General features: G+C 52.1%; 4 protein-coding genes across 4 annotated transcripts; 2 read left to right on the plus strand and 2 right to left on the minus strand.

Annotated features, from left to right (window-relative positions):
- Positions 1 to 37: 37 nt before the first annotated feature.
- Positions 38 to 2611, plus strand: LOC111078899. The gene is made up of 2 exons (XM_022373834.2): positions 38 to 148; positions 240 to 2611. Exon 2 carries the CDS (start codon positions 245 to 247, stop codon positions 2591 to 2593), a length of 2349 nt encoding a protein of 782 aa, XP_022229526.2. The 5' UTR covers positions 38 to 148; positions 240 to 244; the 3' UTR covers positions 2594 to 2611.
- Positions 2612 to 3045: 434 nt separating this feature from the next.
- On the minus strand, positions 3046 to 6497 carry LOC111078901. The gene is made up of 6 exons (XM_022373836.2): positions 5284 to 6497; positions 4679 to 5223; positions 3924 to 4621; positions 3658 to 3868; positions 3448 to 3594; positions 3046 to 3395 (listed from the first exon to the last, which is right to left on the minus strand). Exons 1-6 carry the CDS (start codon positions 6380 to 6382, stop codon positions 3243 to 3245), a joined length of 2853 nt encoding a protein of 950 aa, XP_022229528.2. The 5' UTR covers positions 6383 to 6497; the 3' UTR covers positions 3046 to 3242.
- A 23-nt stretch (positions 6498 to 6520) lies between these two features.
- LOC111078909 (protein ST7 homolog) lies at positions 6521 to 9060 on the plus strand. Its single transcript, XM_022373849.2, has 2 exons — positions 6521 to 7002; positions 7070 to 9060. The coding sequence occupies exons 1-2, from the start codon at positions 6864 to 6866 to the stop codon at positions 8545 to 8547; spliced, it is 1617 nt and encodes a 538-aa protein (XP_022229541.1). The 5' UTR covers positions 6521 to 6863; the 3' UTR covers positions 8548 to 9060.
- A 354-nt stretch (positions 9061 to 9414) lies between these two features.
- Positions 9415 to 12276, minus strand: LOC111078908. The gene is made up of 7 exons (XM_022373846.2): positions 11960 to 12276; positions 11718 to 11890; positions 11528 to 11659; positions 10923 to 11461; positions 10767 to 10856; positions 10547 to 10716; positions 9415 to 10482 (listed from the first exon to the last, which is right to left on the minus strand). The coding sequence occupies exons 1-7, from the start codon at positions 12064 to 12066 to the stop codon at positions 9651 to 9653; spliced, it is 2043 nt and encodes a 680-aa protein (XP_022229538.2). The 5' UTR covers positions 12067 to 12276; the 3' UTR covers positions 9415 to 9650.
- Between the last annotated feature and the right edge of the window lie 185 nt (positions 12277 to 12461).

The following is a 12461-nucleotide window of genomic DNA, read 5'->3' on the forward strand; positions in this document are numbered from 1 at the left end:
GTTAATGTAAGTTATTTGGCGTGTCACGTCACGCTGTTAACAGCAGGAAGAACATCTAGCAAGAATTAAGATATAAATTTAAATAATAATAATAATATTAATATAAATAGAACAAATAGTAGCTATGTGGATGTCAGCAGCTCGCGAGGTCAGTAATTCGGAGAAGTTGCCCCTTCTGTCGACGCTGTCGCAGCTTTGCGTTGCCCCTTGAAACTTATTGATTTTTTCCATTCAATCAGCTAAAATGCTGCACACGGAGTCCCTGCCCACCAGCACCACCCACCAAGGCATCTACGCGCCGCTAAGTCAGGCCATGACCGACTCCGAATCCGACGAAGAGATCGAAATTCACAACGCCAGCAAGCATCGCCAGCGATTCCACATCGAACAGCAACGACAACAGCAGCAGCATCACCAGCAGCAGCAACCTCAGCCTACGCCTCAACGCAGTCGCATTCCGCCAAATACGTTGGCGCTAAAGTCACCACACACTCGACCCACAGCCACACGTATTGTGAGCAAACCGCAGGTCCAGCCACAGCCACAGCCCCAGAAGTTCCAACTGGAGACGCCCACGAGCAGCTACACCACCAACATGCAGAACACATTCCGCTCCGTGATGCTCAGCGACTTGGGCGGCGGCAGTGTGGGAGCCGAGTTCTCCAACTTCAACAGCGAATTCGATGCCACGGCGGATAACGTGGCCATTCTGGGCGGCAGCACGGAGCAGCCCAAGCGCCCGCCCATGTCCACGGCCAGGCGCAGCTGCTTTATAGCCTCGCTCTTGCTGTGCCTGTTCGCGGTGCTCGGTTTCGTCTGGCTGGTGCCGTGCGGCAATGCGGACGGCACCGGAGCCTGCCCAGCCGTGGGCGATCGGGTGAAGACCCACAACTGGCTGAATAACTACACCAAAATAGAGCTCAAGGGCGGCGTCAATGTGGTCAATGGACTGCGCGCCTGGGAGAATAATTTGATATTTTTGTACCGCGGCGATGCCTTCTTCCCGGAGTTCCGGCCGGGCAATCACAAGCGGAATGGCATCATCTCGTTGATTGGCAGCTCTGGCGCTGTGGCCTGGTACGACGAGATGGTGGACGAACCGGCGGCGCTGGACTGCACGCTGATCGATGTGGACAAGAATGGGAAGCCGGACTGTCTGGTGATTGATGAGTACGGCGAGTTGGGGGCCATTAATCCGGTGTCGGGACAGTGGCATTGGCGCTTCAAAGAGCGCTCGGCCCACAAAATCGATGCCTACGACTTTCCCATCATTCTGCCCGACCTGGATGGCGATGGCGTGCTGGACATATTGCTGGTGTCCAGCCTGTCGCTGGAGCAGCGCACCAAGTCGCTTGTCCAGCCCAAGCACGAGGCGCCCGCCCAACTGGAGGCGCGCAATGTGCTCCGCCTGCTATCGGGGCGCCACGGCAGGCCCATAGGCGATGGCTTCCGTGTCCACGACTGCCAGAGGCTGAGCAGCCTCCAGCTGGAGGCCGGCAATATCAGCTACATCTGTCTGCGACCCAATAGCTCGGATCAGCAGCGTTCCAAGTCGCTGGCAGAGCTGTATGCCCTGATAACCAACAAATCGATTGTGGGACAGCGCCTGCTGACCGCCTCCAAGATCTCGCAGCACCGCAACCACGGACAGCGCCGGGAGATTGACTCGCAGCGCAACATTTACTCGCTGAGCGGACGCGAGCTGGTGGTCGAGAATCGGGGCACATGCCCCGACGACTGCAACGTGACCTTCGTCTTAAGCGAGGTGCGCGATGGGAAGGCGCATGTGCTGAAGAATTTCACAAACACGGCCATGTACGGCATGGTGCCAGCTGAGTACCACTTTAAGAACACCAAAACCCAGATGTCCGGCTTTGTGATGAAGTTCTGGAAGTGGCATGTCGGCAACAAGGTGCCGAAGCAGGCCCAGTCCCAGTTCCCATCCCAGACAACTCCATCGCCCGCACACAGCAGCAATAACAATGTGCAGAAGAGCAATGGCAATGCCGGCAGCGGCAACACCAAGAACATGAACTCCATCAAGGACAAGGAGAAGTCGGCACACGGCAAGAAGCAGCAGCATCAGCAGCAGCAGCAGCAGCGTCTGAGACGCAGCGAAGCCGAAGAATTTGGTCACGAATTCCCTCCGGCCAGCCAGCAGTTTGATGTCTTTGAGCACTTGATACAGAAGCGTGAAGCCTACGGCGTGCCCTACAAGAATCAGACCAAGGCCAGCTCTGTGAACGGCAGCGGCGGCAGCAGCTACAAAATGCAAACGATCACCGAAACGGTCCTTCTCGTCCTGTTCATGGGCGCCGATACGCGTATTGAGAACACCTCGCAGAGCAACATTAAGCAGTTCTGCCGCCAGGAGCGCAACGAGATGGTATGCCAGCCGGATATTAACAACCAGGAGCACTCGATGCTGATAGCCGATCTGGACCAGGATGGCTCACAGGAGCTGGTCACCTACATGTCCAGCTTTGAGCACGCCGAGGATCAGCCGCTAAGCGAATGGAAATTGGTCACATATGTCCGCCTGCTGCGTATTCAGTCCGAGCTGCCTGCCTACTACGACGAGAACCACAATTAGGCAAGGGTCCGCCCGAAACGAAACGATGGAACGTGCGCATTTAAGCATCATCCACAGGCTAGCTGCTGGCCGGGCATACATCAAACGTAGACCTTAGTAGTTTAATTACTAGCTGCATGCATTACATTACATTACACTGTACATTAAGTAGAAGAACCTTTTCTAGCTATTATCCATCCCCAATATAGATACTTATAAACTGATAAAAACAACATAAAACTGATTTTAATTGTCTACTGCAAGTATGAAGACTAAGGGCATCTATTATATATCTGTGGGCATATATCGGAGGGTATATTTAATGAGGAAGTCATAATTTCCGACCTTAGAACACAAATTTAAATGAGCTAAAAAAAAACAATTTAGTCTTTATAATGGAAATTCAACCGAAACACATTGGGTTTGTATGGTATAAGTTTCTACAGATGCTGGACAATTTGCTTATCAACTGATTACTCTTATGATAGGTGACACATTTATTTAAGATATTCTCTCTTTATGTTATGTTTTTGTACAGTATTTTTATATACTTATTTGAAGGTGGATTTCAAAATTTAAAATTACTATCCGAATTTAGATCAACTATAAAAGGTGGACTTTAATTGATTATTCTCGAATGTGTGGGGGCTACCAGAGCATTTTGGTAGCCTTACAAATTAACGTCACTCAGGTATCGTTTCAAATTCCCCTGCACACTGCCGGTTGCCCATTGCTCCGCTATGGACTTGAGCTCTTCGTCGAGGCGCGGCAGATTTGCCGAATTGATGGCCGAGTGGTTAAGCTTCTTCAGAGCGCGATAGGACTGCGAATGGTGGGATTAAAGATTGTTTAATGGTAAACGATAACTGACTTACCTCCGCCGTTGTTGTGGATATTAATTTGGCTACGGCCAGCGCTTCCTCCCCAACGCTGCGTGCCCGGCAAGTCTTGTCCACGAAACTCTGTGGCCCCAAAAGTTCTGCGGCATTCAAGCGTTCGCCCAGCAGAAACAAACGCGAGTGCTGATGGTTAAAGACGGAATTATAGCCACTTAAAACAATTAATATAGAGCATTTCTAACGCACCACTTGACTGGACACCTTTGGGTGGTTGTGGAAGACTGCATAGCCCTCGGGCAGCTGTCCAAGCTTGGCATAGTTGGTCTCAAAGCAGCAATCATCAGCGGCCACCACATAGTCGAGTAGCGGCAATTGCATGACGCCCAGATTCTTTAAATTGCCAACAATGCCGGCCACCAGAGGCTTTGGGAATGTAGCCAGTGTACGTAGATATGTTCTGCAACACACACAAAATAATCACAGATCATGGAGGATTAACAAATTCTACTCACTTGAGGGCCAGCATTAGCTGACTGGCACTGTTCTTGCGCTTCTCAACGGAGCCCACCACCAGCTCCTGGCAATCGATGCCCTGGCAGTAGTGTGCTCCCTGCACGGTCAGCAGCACTGTGTTGTACTGTGAGTTCTTGGCCACGCCGACGAGCTGCTCGTTGAGCTTCTGCAGCAGCTGGCTGGTGTAGATGTGGCCGGCCTTGCCGCGGTGCACATTGATCACCAGATGCGCCACCTTGTCCAGCTTGTGCAGGACAACCGGTTCGGTGGTTGTCTTTGCCTCCTTGGGCTGGGGGGCACTGGCACTACTGCGCTTCATGTCGTTGGTGAGGGTGTGCGCCTCCTCGCCGCCTGTGGAAGTTCTTTGGTTCGCCTTTGTCTCTGGTTTCAGGAACTTAAACGTGGGATCATTCGCCTCGGCCGCATCGTCCGAGAGCACGGCCCCCGTTTTGTTGTCCAGCGAGAGACGACTCACGGACGCATTGCTCGAGTACGAGCTGTTCGAACGCCGTCGCATAATCATGGACTCTTCATCGACGCGTCCCTTGTAGACGTAGTCCCACGAGTCGGAGGCCAGTGGCTTGGTCTTAGTGGCGGGTGTTGTGGCGGCATCGGCGGCACCAGCTGCGGCGCGTTTGCTGGTCTTTGGTGCACTAGGAGTGGGTGTCTCCTTCTTCGGCGATGCAGGCTGGACGGGCTGAAAACGAAACGAGAGGTGATAACTGCAAGAAAATACGTTCTGGGTGCTACTCACCCTTCCGGTTACCGTCATGGCCCGGTTGCGCATACGCGGCTTATTGGACGTTTCACCGGCACTCAGCTCACGCTGCTCGTGCTCCACGGCCTGGATCATGTTGGCCGCACCCTCATCCCCCATCAGGCGATCAATCTCGCTAACCTTCTTCTTTTTCTGAGCTCCGCCATTGGCCAGGCCTGCGTTAGGCGTTTGTGAGCGACGCTTGGCGGGTGCCCTCACCTCTGGCGTTGCTGCACGCATCATTGCTGCGCTTGGCGTTTGGGAGCGACGCTTGGCGGGTGCTCGAACCTCTGGCGTTGCCGCTCGCATCATTGCCACTGCTGTTGGACGCGCCTCCTTCTTGAGCACACTCCTAGCCGCCGCATTGCTGGCGCTCGGTTTTGCAGTCTTGGATGATGCTGATGGGCCAGCGCCAGCCGCTGCTGGTGGTGGCAGTGGCGGTGTCGCTGTTCCTTTGGAGCTGGCATACTGGGCAAACGATTTCTGCGTCTCTGGCACATCCGGATCCCAGATTATCTTCGGCACACGATTGCGTTTGACCCCTGCAAGATATTAAGCACCAAATTATAGTTTCCCTTGGACAAATCTTCACTGTACTCTACCTGCAGGCGCCTCGCTGGCGACACGCTCTGTGGGTGTTGTAGCCTTGGCCCGCTGCACGGGTTTCGTTGAGGCAGCTACAGTCCGGGGGCTTACAGGCTTCAGGATTACTTTAAGCTGATTGGGAATCAGGTGCTTGTTGTTTGCCGCCACCTTGATGGACTTCAGCTGGGGCGCAGTCACCTTTTTGGCCACGACCGGAGCCGGAGCGACAGTTGGAGCTTCGCTGTCGGAGTCACAGTCGGTCCAGTCGTCGTTGAGTGTGCTCACAATGTCCTTGGGCTTGACCACAGTCGGCACACTTGCCACAAGCTCTTTGCGTCGCGATTTGTGTGCCTTTAGATCGGCTATTTGCTCCAGGGCCACGGCGCGTGCCTGCTCGGGCGAGAGCTTGGTTTTGTACAGAGAGGACGACGAGGAGGCGGAGGAGGAGGGTTTACTGAGCAATTTGGCGGACAAGGTCGACTTGAAGGTCTTTGCGTCGGTAGCTGCCGGCACACTGTCTTCGTCATCGTCGACTTCCAAGGTTGGATATTGCCCCTCGCCCACGATGGTCACTTCCACATCCACGTTATCCAATTCGGAAAGTGTCTTCTCCATGGCCGACTTTTCCTCATTGGTATCCGTGCCTTTTAGCAGGGCAATCAGATCCACTTCCTCCAGAGCCTGTTCGCTAGTCTCCCCCTTTCTGGCCTTGTCCTGTCGCTTGTCCAGCAGTGTTGTCCCCTTGCCACCCAATTGGGCGGAATCGTCCGCGCCCCCTGCAACGGGGCTGCCATTTTCCGCACTACTGCTGTCAGAGGCAATCTCGACTGCATTTTCCATTTGATCGGCGGGGTGTATGTTGTGCATTTCGGCAATTTCCAGCTCCAATGAACTCATTTCGTCCAGAGCTGCCTCCTCCTCCTTCAGGCGGCCGTTTGCATCGAGCTGGTCTGTAACTTTTCCCAGATCCGAGCCCGCTTTTTTTTCTGCCTCCACCTCCTCCACCGCTTCGATGTTGGTCTGTGATTCTTCCTTGACGCGTGCGCTTGGCCCAGCATCCTCGGATTTGGAGGGCTCCTTGGCCTCCGATTTGTCGCCTGTCATCTGTGCCATCATTTTCTATGGCCTCTGGACTGACTACAGCTATTTCTCTGTTTATGCTATTTCTTGACACCCGTTTTGCTTCGATTTTGTTACAAAAAAAAATCTTCTAGCGAGCGGCCATTTTTTAGAGATGCATGAAAACAATCGATAGACTGCCTGTCGGTAGTTGGTATTTCTCTTTTGGTGCTATCGAAAAACTAAACGCTCTCACCCCCCCTCTGCGACACTCCGATGAATACTTTATAGAAAAAAAGTCTGCAGGATCCAAGGAAAGGATAAAGCGAGGATATTATATTTGTTTGTAAACGATTTGTTCAGCTCAAAAACCACTGCACCTCGGAGACGGTTTGAAGTGCACTCGAGGCGACGAAACGGTCTCGGTCGTGGCGGCAACGGCAACAGCCCCAGCAACAGCAACGGGAGGCAACAACAACATCACATACACAATTTCCAAACCAAACCAAAAGCTTGTGGCAGTGTGTCTCATCTCAGGATGTGGGACTCGTCCATGTTTCTCAGCACACTGACGCCAAAGTTCTATGTGGCACTCACGGGCACCTCCAGCCTCATATCGGGTCTAATCCTGATCTTCGAGTGGTGGTACTTTCGCAAATACGGAACATCCTTTATTGGTAAGTGCTCGGGGTCGGGCATAGCATAGCTCTGGCTACAATTGATTTTATCCATTTGCATTGGCAGAGCAAGTGTCCATCAATCACATCAGCCCGTGGATCAATGGCAACGATGCCCAATCGGACTCCAGCAATGGCAGCGGCAGCAGCAGCAGCAGTGGTTCCAGCAGCAGCAGTAATGGTGGTGGCGGCGGCGGCGCAGGAGGTGGCGGACCGGGCGCTGGTGGGGGAGCCAATTCAACCACCAGCACGGGCACCCAGATGCCCGAGTGTAAAGTGTGGCGCAACCCCCTGAATCTGTTTCGCGGTGCCGAGTATCAGCGCTTCTTCTGGGCGACCAGCAAGGAGCCGCTCACCTACTACGACATGAACCTGAGCGCCCAGGACCATCAGACGTTCTTCACCTGCGAGGGCGATGCCCGCAAGGAGGAATACGAAATAATGCAGACGGCCTGGCGTGAACGGAATCCCATGCAGCGCATCAAATCCGCACACAATGCCCTGGAAATCAATGCCGAGTGCGCCCCGGCCTACATCCTGCTGGCCGAGGAGGAGGCCATGACCATCATGGAGGCGGAGAAGATACTGAAGACGGCGCTCAAGGTGGCGGAGATCAACTATCGCAAGTCGCAGGCCACCCAGCATCAGGGGGCCATCGCAGACGGCATGCATCGCAGGGACACGAATGTGCTGATCTACATCAAGCGACGGCTGGCCATGTGCGCCCGCAAGCTGGGCAAGTTGAAGGAGGCGGCCAAGATGTTTCGCGACCTCACCAAGGAGATACCCTCCATCATGAGCGTGCTGAACATTCACGAGAATCTCATCGAAACGCTGCTGGAGATGCAGGCCTATGCCGATTGCCACGCCATACTGGCCAAGTACGATGACATCTCGCTGCCCAAATCGGCGACCATTTGCTATACGGCGGCGCTGCTGAAGGCGCGCGCCGTTGCCGACAAATTCTCGCCGGACATTGCCTCGAAGCGCGGCCTGAGCCCGGCCGAGATGAGTGCCGTGGAGGCCATTCATCGGGCAGTCGAATTCAATCCGCATGTGCCCAAGTATTTGCTGGAGACGAAGCCGCTCATTCTGCCGCCAGAGCACATATTGAAGCGCGGCGATTCCGAGGCCCTGGCCTATGCATTCTTCCATTTGAAGCACTGGAAGCAGGTGGAGGGTGCCCTCAATTTGCTGCACTGCACCTGGGAGGGCACATTTCGTATGCTGCCGTATCCGCTAGAGCGCGGCCATCTCTTCTATCCATATCCAACGTGCACCGAGTGCGCCGATCGTGAACTGCTGCCGGCCTTCCACGAGGTGTCCGTCTATCCCAAAAAGGAGCTGCCGTTCTTCATACTCTTCACCGCTGGTCTCTGCTCCTTCACGGCCCTGCTGGCCCTCCTCACGCATCAGTATCCGGAGCCGATGGGCCTGCTGGCACAGACAGTACTTACCTGGATCTCGTATCCGTTTCAGTTGCTCAAAGAGCGCGTCGAGGCATTCTGGCCGTGCAACTTGCTGCAGCAATTGTCGCGTGTCTAAGCTGGGCGGATGGTTGGATCCACAATCCACTCCACTTCACTCGATCCTCCCTCCCCTCTTTCTCTCTCCCTTCGGATGACGCACACAAATACACAAGGAAACAAACAATTTACACGCATGCCACACATAACAGACACACCACACACTCACACGTACATTTTCAGCAAGGAACAAGCCACAAACAAAACATAACTACACGTATACACATATATATCTATATATATAAATACATATATATATATTTTGGATCTTAATATGTCTGTGTTGTCTTCGTGAAATAAAGAAAGCAAAAAAAAAAAACAAACAAACAAAACAAAACAAAAGCTAACAAATCTCACGCTTTCGGGGCCTGGCTGCCTCTCTCCATGGCAATCTGTGCAGGAGATATCGAACGATGTTATTCTTAAGTATTATCCTTATCATTATTTTAATTACTTTACTGTAACGAGAACGAGAAGCGAGTAAACTAAATGCAGAAATTATAATTTCATTTATTTATTAAATTTCAAATCATTTTTGTTATCCTCTTTTCAATTGTCTCCAATTGTTTTAAGAGCGTCCTTGCTGCCAGTGTCGGAAACAATACACCTGACTGCCCAACGCTCTATATGCTATTTCTGTATTTATTGGTGGTACACGGATAAGGCTGGTAAATACTTGAATACTTTAAGAATAAGTTTCACGTTGTTCCAACACTGAGCAGCGCAAAATACCAATTGCTTGCTGCTTTATGCTACTCTTGCGAAGGAATCATTCCTCTCCAGCAGCAAGAACTACGTTCATATCGCTCCTATGATACTCTCTGAGACGAATATATCGCTAGATACTCTCGGCTTCAAGCAATAGAACAGGAAAACGACAGGAATAACAAAAAACATCCTTTATTAATTAGTTAAAATTGTGTACATTGTAAATTCTATCAAAATTCGTACAGCCAATTTGTATTTTGTTGTCAAGTTGTGCTCATTTATAATGGTTTATTTGGTTACGCTGCTATCGCAGTCACTTTGTGGATTGGGTTTGGATTTGTTTCTCCTTTCTTCTTGGGGAATTGTGTAATAGTTAAAGATAATGATGATATAGAGTTTAAATTTGCGACTTGGTTACAATTTACAGATGCTGTAGTAGCCCTCGCAGACATCACACCTCTTGACGAGTTCGGAAAGCGAGTTCGGGTTCAGCGCCATGTAGTAGGCCCTGACGGCCTGCAAAATATCCATGGTGTGCTCCACAATCAGATCGTAGGCCGCAGCGCTATAGTTGTCCAGAATAAACTTAAGGATCCTGTACATCACCGATTCGGTGGCAATGAAGAACTTCAGCACCGTCGTTAATTCCTCGAGCATCGTGTCCATGAAGGTACGCGTCAGATTCATGATGAAATTGAAGACCTCCGGTTCCAGGCGCTCGGCCATGCTGGTGATCAAATTCTCAATGCTCTCGGCATTGACAATGTGTGTGAATATCATCTCTCCGTAATCTTTCAGGACGAACACCACACCACCGACCACAACGGAGCTTAGCTGGAGGCCGAACGCGCCCACGGCATAGTTGGTGGGCTCTGGCCCGTCGAGGGCAGTCGGATTGGGACCCAGCAGGCGGGACCCACCAATCGTTTTGGTACTGGTCGCAGCTTCGTGGGTGGTGGGAATCGGCTGCTTCACCTGACCCAGTATATCGGGTCCCTGATTGTGCTGCACACTGGCACGCAGATCCGCCGCGTTGGCGGTCACCTGGTCGTTCAGCACGAATCCTTTGCCATCGGGTGCAAAGGCAGCCCGCACGCCCTCCTTGTTCAGCTGCTTGTTGATCTTGTACAGATCGTTGAACTGCTGCTTTGAGGGCACCTCGTTGACGCCGCGTATTATGTCCAGCTTGCCCTTTGTGTTGCCACGGATGCGTATGGTCTCCTTGGACACCTTATCAAAGGCGCGCCTGCAACAATACCGAAAGCCGTAAAGAGAGAAAGGATTATAAATCCAAAGCTTATCATGATTACCGCTGGCGATTGCTCAGAGTCTCGCGATAGCTGCCTATCTTGCTGTTGGCCGTGTCATTGATAATGGTCGATGCCAAACGGAAGTTGTAAACGCTGTGCGTAAACAGCACCAGTGAGGCCGAAAGCTGTAGCACATCCATGGCCGTGACATCATCGCCGTCCTGGTATTTCTGCAGGAAAGACATTAGAGAAAGTCCATAGAATGCGACGGATGGCTTACCAGTATCAAGTCCAGCACCCCATTGGCCACACCAGTGCCCGAGATGACAATCGAGGATATGTTCATCCCATTGACAGTCAACTGAGTGATCTGTAAGAGGATTCAAAGAATGAGAAGACTCTTCCAGGGTGATGGGTGAGTGGTGGAGTCACTTACCGCTCCCACCTCCTGGCCGGCGGCAGTGGCCGCTGACATTACACTGGTAGCACCTGCAGCGCCCAGTCCCACGGCACCAGCGATTACGCCCAGCCAGTGGCCACGCGCCTCACGATCCGACACGTTGATCGACTGCTCATGCTGGCTGCGATCCATCAGCTTGACACTGGAACGTGCCGTGGCATAGCCGGCAGTGGCAAGGCCCACGGCCCCGGCAGCCGCCATCAGGGGCGCGGACACCGGCAGCGTGAGGAGAGCGGCCACAGGAATGCATGCAGCTGCAAAACCGCCGATCGCACTGCCCGTGTCCAGATATCCGAGCACCTTTCTGTTGGTGGTGCCAGCCGGCGTAGTGTACTTATCCAAACTGACCCGTCCATTGACCATTTTGTAAATGCCACGCTCGGGGGCAATCATCACACCGGCGGGCAGCTCATTTGTGTCCACATACGAGGCCCAGCTCTGATAGACGCGTCCGTTTTCATCTAAGAACACCATGCAGCAGTTGGAGCTATCGCTGCTTGTACCACTGCTTCCGGCTGGCCAAAAGGAGAATACAAAGGGATAGGTACAGAATCTTTGGAGGGCCTAATCGCATGACTTACTGATACAACGACGCCCGCGGAAAACCGGGTGACAAGAAAATGACTGACAATTCTCCGCGCGATTAACGTCCTCCACGTTGGCAACCATTACGTATATAATGGATGTGAGCGACTGGCGATTTGTATATTTTCCTGGATATAAAGAAGCTGAGTGACATTTTGATTGGACCGATTTAGTGAGTGCTCTTACGCTGCTCCCAAACGGCATTAAAGATCGTATTTCGAATTTTATCATTGGCGCCGATTTGCTTCATCCGTGCGGTCTCGGCTTCACGGCTTTCCGTTGAACCATATGGTGGCTCCGGATCGCGCACCAGCTCCCTAAGTTTCTGCAACAAGATGTGCTCCTGCTCTTGGGACAAGCTAGGGTTGGATGATGTCATTAGCAAGTGCGCCAAGCCATGTGCAGCAAGAAAACTGCGCAATACTCACAGGTCCCAGATAATCTCCTCGGCATAGCCGAGAGACTCTGCTAAATTTTGCTGAACCTCACCGGCGGTGCGGGCAGTCCTGTCAATATTGTTGTTCGCCTCTGCCATTACTACTTTCTTCTACTTTCAACTGCAAAATGTTGCCTTTTGCGGGAATGAACCCATTTATAAATGCGATATGATCAAATCAAATGACAAATACCATCAAACACCGGCACACGAACAGTTGCAGTGATCGATAGTTTGCAGAGCTGCATCTGCGCCGGCTGCACTTATCGATGTTTGTTAATTTTATAGGAATTTTTTAATAAAACATTTTAATTTGTGTGCGATCGCTTTTGCCACTAACCATACAGTATATAGACACTAACCATACTGTATATAGATGTGCCAGTTCATACACCGAACGTGTCGCAGCTGAGTTTTCTGTCCCAGCACCCCCAGGCCTTCGGCTGGGGTGCTGATACGTTCGGATCATGGGCCTGAGACGTTCGGCATTTTTT

This window comes from Drosophila obscura, unplaced genomic scaffold (genome assembly GCF_018151105.1).
Source record: "Drosophila obscura isolate BZ-5 IFL unplaced genomic scaffold, ASM1815110v1 contig_30, whole genome shotgun sequence".
NCBI lineage: Eukaryota > Metazoa > Arthropoda > Insecta > Diptera > Drosophilidae > Drosophila > Drosophila obscura.

Excerpts from the sequence above, each read along its gene's own strand:
- LOC111078908 (XM_022373846.2), bottom strand. The coding sequence starts at position 12,066 with ATGGCAGAGGCGAACAACAATATTGACAGGACTGCCCGCACCGCCGGT. Across the intron at positions 10,857-10,922 it reads CCGGCCAGGAGGTGGGAGCG|ATCACTCAGTTGACTGTCAA; the intron begins GTAAGTGACTCC and ends ATCCTCTTACAG. Across the intron at positions 10,717-10,766 it reads GGGTGCTGGACTTGATACTG|AAATACCAGGACGGCGATGA; the intron begins GTAAGCCATCCG and ends TCTTTCCTGCAG.
- LOC111078901 (XM_022373836.2), bottom strand. The coding sequence starts at position 6,382 with ATGATGGCACAGATGACAGGCGACAAATCGGAGGCCAAGGAGCCCTCC. Across the intron at positions 3,869-3,923 it reads CAGCTAATGCTGGCCCTCAA|AACATATCTACGTACACTGG; the intron begins GTGAGTAGAATT and ends TGTGTGTTGCAG. Across the intron at positions 3,595-3,657 it reads CAAAGGTGTCCAGTCAAGTG|CACTCGCGTTTGTTTCTGCT; the intron begins GTGCGTTAGAAA and ends TTTAACCATCAG.
- LOC111078899 (XM_022373834.2), top strand. The coding sequence starts at position 245 with ATGCTGCACACGGAGTCCCTGCCCACCAGCACCACCCACCAAGGCATC.
- LOC111078909 (XM_022373849.2), top strand. The coding sequence starts at position 6,864 with ATGTGGGACTCGTCCATGTTTCTCAGCACACTGACGCCAAAGTTCTAT. Across the intron at positions 7,003-7,069 it reads ATACGGAACATCCTTTATTG|AGCAAGTGTCCATCAATCAC; the intron begins GTAAGTGCTCGG and ends TTGCATTGGCAG.